General features: G+C 51.2%; 1 protein-coding gene across 1 annotated transcript; it reads left to right on the forward strand.

Moving 5' to 3' along the window:
- Positions 1-934: 934 nt before the first annotated feature.
- CITED2 (Cbp/p300 interacting transactivator with Glu/Asp rich carboxy-terminal domain 2) lies at positions 935-3,728 on the forward strand. The gene is made up of 2 exons (XM_059835402.1): positions 935-1,095; positions 1,716-3,728. The coding sequence occupies exon 2, from the start codon at positions 1,723-1,725 to the stop codon at positions 2,446-2,448; it is 726 nt and encodes a 241-aa protein (XP_059691385.1). The 5' UTR covers positions 935-1,095; positions 1,716-1,722; the 3' UTR covers positions 2,449-3,728.
- The last annotated feature ends 1,838 nt before the right edge of the window (positions 3,729-5,566 follow it).

Genomic DNA, 5,566 nt, shown 5'->3' on the forward strand with positions numbered 1-5,566 from the left:
AATAATGGTAATAAACACCACCAAAGCGGCCAAGGGCAAGAGTGGGTGGGCACTCGCCCTGCATACCCCGGGTTGCTGTGGGGAAAACACGAGGGCTGGAAGGCGGGGGGTCGGGGGGGGGGTCGGGGGGTGGGGGGAGTGTGCCGGCACCCCCACGCACACCTCCAGCATGCGGCGCCCGTGTCTGTGGAAAAAGGTGGATCTCGGATCTCGCCTCCGGGAGACGGGCCGGCCCCGGGGCCGCCCACGCGGGTCTGGGGGACCCACGCCGGTGGGGCCGGGCACCTGCACCACGGCGTCGCCGGAGGGGCGGACCTCATCCTTCCCAGGCAGCGCTGCCGGAGGGCCCAGCCCCACGCGTGTCCGCGGCCGCCGCGCTGCAGTGACACGGGCGGACAGGGCGCGAGAGAGCCCGGCGATGCCTGAGCGCGCAGCCGGCCGGGGCCGGGGCCGGGGCCGGGGCCGGGGCCGGGGCCGGGGCCGGGGCCGGGGCCGGGGCCGTGGGCGGCGGGCGGCGCCCTCCGCCGTGGCCGCACCGGAGGCGGGTGAGCGGCCGGGGGGGCGCGGGGCGCTGCTCCCCGCCGCCGAGCCCCGCTTTGTTCCCGGGGGGAGGCGCGGAGTGGGGCGCGCAGCGCAGCGGAAGCGACCCACGGACACCCGTGTCGCCCAGCCAGGGGCAGTGGGGTGCTTGGATGCCTTCCAGACCCGCCGGGCCCCTTCCCGCGTCTCTCCGTGCGCGCGTGTGCCCCTGTGCGTGTGCGCGCGCGCGCTGGGTGTTGTGTTTTTTTTTCCCTTTTTTTTTTTCCCCCCGCTTGCTCCAGGTTTTACTTCTGGTTGCCTGTAAGGGTTTTGCTCCTCCCTTCTGAAATCCTATATTAGCTGTGGCCAAAGCTGGGTAAGAAACACAGCTCATTGTTGGCAAGTGCCGATGAGCCTCGCAGAGGAGTGAGAAACAGCTCCGGGGCTGCGGCAGCGATCACAGCCCCGTCACGTAAGCGCCGAGGAGGGAGCCGGGGAAGCCCTCTCTATGCTGGGTGACTTTTACTGACTGATTTCACCGCCACCTTTGAAGCAAGAGAAGAAAGAAGCCGGGAGGTGAGTGCGGCGGTTCTCGTAGCTGGTGCCGGGTGTCCCTTTTGTGTGCAACAGGAAAGATGGGACTGTTTAAACACGCGAGGAAAGGTATTTCCCAGCTGCCTGGCTTTACCTTCTCATCGGTGCGTTACCGTATTTTTGCCAAAATAATTAGGACTTAATTCCAAAAGTTGCTGACAGCGGCTAGGTGGGACTTCCCAATTCTTTGCTCGTTCCCCGCAAGTTAGCGAGAGCGCCGAGGACATCCGCTGCCTTCCCCGGCGAAGCCGGGGGGCTCGGGCGCCCCTTGAACGTGCGGGGAGGAGGCGGCTGTTGCCGTGTGCAACGCTTTCCGCTGATAGGTATGCACGAGTTGGAGTGGGAAGGCGTGTTGCTCGCCGGATTAGCGGAGGGGACTGGGATCTTCGTACCGCAGGCTGCCTTTTATTTTTCCCTTTGTACTCCACGGTGGAGCCGCGGTAGGAGATTTTTTTTCTCCCTCCGTCCCCCCGAAAGAGAGAGGACGGCGGGACCAGCGAAGTCGTCTCTCCCAGGGCCAGGCAGATGCAGCCGGGCCGGGAGAGGGCGGCTGGATGTCCGAGGGTGTGTTGTCCTAATGTGTTCGCCCGCTAACTTTCCAGGTGGGCGATGGCAGACCACATGATGGCCATGAACCACGGGCGATTCCCCGACGGATCCGGCGGGCTTCACCACCACCCTGCGCATCGGATGGGCATGGGGCAGTTTCCCACCCCCCATCACCACCACCAGCAGCAGCAGCCGCCGCAGCAGCACGCCTTCAGCGCCCTGATGGGCGACCATATACATTACGGAGCTGGGAATATGAACGCGAGCAGCGGGGTGAGGCACGCCATGGGGCCGGGGAGCGTGAGCGGAGGGCACCCGGCCGGCAGCATGCCGCCCCCCGCCCGCTTCAGCGGCTCCCAGTTCATGGCCCCCCCCGTAGCCAGCCCGGGAGGGCAGCTGAGCGCCAGCATGCAGCTCCAGAAGCTGAACAACCAGTACTTCAGCCACCACCCCTACCCCCACAGCCACTACATGCCGGACTTGCACCCCGGCAGCCACCAGCTGAACGGCAGCAGCCAGCAGCATTTCAGGGACTGCAACCCCAAGCACGGCGGCGGCGGCGGCGGCAGCGGCTTGCCGCCCGCCGTCCCCCACGTCCCCGCGGCAATGCTGCCGCCCAATGTCATAGACACTGACTTCATCGACGAGGAGGTCCTCATGTCCTTAGTCATCGAAATGGGGCTGGATCGCATCAAGGAGCTTCCCGAGCTGTGGTTGGGACAGAACGAGTTTGACTTCATGACAGACTTCGTTTGCAAACAGCAGCCCAGCAGGGTGAGCTGCTGATTCATTTAAAACAAAGGACTTTTATCGGTGCGAATGAAAACATTCCCCTAGACACGCCGTCTCACTTTTCAGGGCTTGAAAAGGTGAGAATCTGGAAAGCAGAGTCAACTACGCGCTTGTATAAATTCTTTTTTTTTTTTTTCTCCTTAAATCGCTGCCACCTTTTTTGTAGCTTTGACATTCACGTCCCCTCCCGTAGTAATGATTTCTAGCGAACTCTGCTTTTTTATGTTGGTCGCCCCCCTCCCCTCCTCCCTCTCTTAATTTCCTCGCAGTAACGTGCCCATAATTCCCACAGTGCTGAACTGTTAGATATTAATCTCGGCAAATTGCTTAATCTTGTGGATTTTGTAAACGATGATTTCCAGTGACTTGAACCGCATTCAAATTCTGAGTGAACAGGGAAAAAAAATTGCATTAGTTGGTTGCATGAACTTTGAAGGGCAGATACTACTGCACAAATGCTGCCATCTTGCTTAATTTTTAACTATGCATTGCAGTGCGGACTAATAAATTTTTTTTTTTTTTTGGACTACGCTAAACTGGAAGCTTAACAGATGTGGGCCAAACCTTTCCAGATCAGGAGAAGTAATACTGTTACTTAAAAGTCTGCTACCCATTCCCCCTCCCCCATATGTACAGACAATAATATGGTGTGGATGGAATGTTGACTAGTGGCAAACATTTCACAGATTATTTTTTTTAATTATTATTTTGTTTCTGTCTTCAGCATTTTGACACTGTGCTAATATAGTTTATTCAGTACATGAAAAGATACTACTGTGTTGAAAGCTTTTCAGGAAATTTTGACAGTATTTTTGTACAAAACATTTTTTTGAGAAAATATTGTTAATTTATTCTATTTTAATTTGCCAATGTCAATAAAAAGTTAAGAAATGCTTTAGTTTTTCTAGAAGTCATTTACCAGTATTTTTCTTCAAAACTCTTCCCCACTGTCCCTGGTAAGTAGAACATCTATCTGTACAACCGTGTTGGTGTGCAAAAAGACATTCCAAAATAGAAAGTACACTACACCCATATATATGTCATGGTGAACTCGGTAGGTGAGCGGGATTTGAACATACTTGCAGCATAAAGCCTCATACGTAACATTGTGATATGCCTGTCAGTGTGGTTTTATGAAAAATAAAGTTGCCGAGGTGCAACTTTTTTGTGACTTGCCAACATACTTGCTTTAAATGTAGTTGTCCAGAGTTATGATGCATAAAGTATTTATTATATTTATCTATTAAACTTGTAATTTTATAAATCTGCTTTCATTTATATAGTAGACTTTGTGCTTTTGTATATTTATCATTTCACCTGGAAGAGCTATGTAAAAAGACCAAGCGCTTAACATGCAAGTATTTGTACCTTGGGGAGGGAGGGGGGTGGGTGTCGTCCCCTCCCTCTCGCCTCACAGGGTTAACACCGGAGATCGCTGCAGCAATCCAGATCTTCATTTCCAGTCACTTAGGAGAAGGGGCATATATCCCTAAAATATGCCACACTGGGACATCTCTGACCCCTCTCTCCCAGCAATTGCTACCAACTAAAGCCACTGAGACCAATCCATACAGGTCTACTTCAAATATTTGGGAGGAAAAAGCCCGTTATTATAAGGCAATTAACATCTTCTTATTCCTTTAGTGCCAACTGTTGCAGCCTTCTGCCCCCACTCAGCTTTTGGCAAGCTCCTGCCCAAGTTACGACTTCAGTGAGGACTGCCGGATCAGGACCCTAATAATACACGTAATCCCGTGTAGCCACGCTTCCCAAGTTCAATAGAGGAGCAATGCCCCCGTGCTTTCTTTTTGCTTATTTTTTCAGCCTCCTTTTCTGAATATGTTAGGAAGAAAAACAGCATGGTGGATGTAGTTGAATTTTAAACCTGGGCACGTAAACAGGGAAGGATATCGCCAGAAAATGGGAGTGTAAATAGCAGTGTTTTGAATCAAGCTGGGGAATTAAACTGATTACTATTGCTAAAATTGTCCCAGCTGGTGAGAAAAGCGATACTTGGCCTTCTTTGCCGTACAGACATGAAGCAGCTAATATGTTTTGTGAATGTAAAAAAAAAAAATTCTTGTATTAAAGTATTAACAAAAGTGGAAAGAAGGAAGTGTACACTTCTGGGAAAACCTGTCGACAAAATGCTCTCTGCAGGTGGTAACAGCCCTTTCTTAAACAACTCTCAGCACCCAAAAATTTAAAAAACCAACCGTGTGGTTTCAGCCAGTGATCGCTAATGTTTTGTGACACTAAATTTAACATCAAATGGCAATGAATCACAACTTGTCAACTCACCAATAACACAAAAGAGTGTTTAGAAGAATACAGCTGTAGTTTTAAGAGCCATTGCCCAACTTGCCACTATATAAATCCTTTTTCCATTTTAAGGCTGTTTGATCTGCACACGTTGCATTGCCCTCTTCTGCTGGAGTTTGGGAGGGTGATTTTTCTGATTCTAATCAACTTCTTATAAAACAGACTATCAAATTATGTGCATACCAAATTGCATAGATGTTTAAAGCCTCCATGATCTCCTAAAACAAAAGGGAATACTCTCGCTTTAATGATAAGCACTTTTGCTTCATAAAGTTGGTTAAACAACACATTCTTCACAGTTGAGACATCACTACTTAAGTCTGTCGACACTAAATCCTTCCACATAAGCTTTTCCAAGAATAGGCAGTTCACGGGCATGCTGGTAGAGCCCGTTTGTGTACAACTCCTTGTAAAACTCCTGAGAGCTGCTGCCTCTGAACCACAGCAGCTACTGAAAGCACTGGCTTTGGGCAAGGCATCGTCAAGGAGTTTTACGATTTCTTAAAAGCAGACCCCGGGGAAATCTGCAAAACAATCATATTGCCTACCTTGTCCCTTAATTTCTAATGAAGAGTCAGATCCCAGTGGATATCACAGCTACGTATTTTCTTATTCATAGTATCATCCACCAAGCAATACTGGGGGCCTGACCCTCATCTTCCCCACACGAACCCCTTGGCAACGCTCCCACTGGCTCCCACGGCTGAAGCAGTAACAGGCCTTCAAGCAGATCCTCTCTAGCCTCCACACTGTTTAGAAATATGCTGAAGTAATTTATTATTTGAACCCA

Source organism: Gavia stellata, chromosome 2, assembly GCF_030936135.1.
Source record: "Gavia stellata isolate bGavSte3 chromosome 2, bGavSte3.hap2, whole genome shotgun sequence".
NCBI lineage: Eukaryota > Metazoa > Chordata > Aves > Gaviiformes > Gaviidae > Gavia > Gavia stellata.

Excerpts from the sequence above, each read along its gene's own strand:
- CITED2 (XM_059835402.1), top strand. The coding sequence starts at position 1,723 with ATGGCAGACCACATGATGGCCATGAACCACGGGCGATTCCCCGACGGA.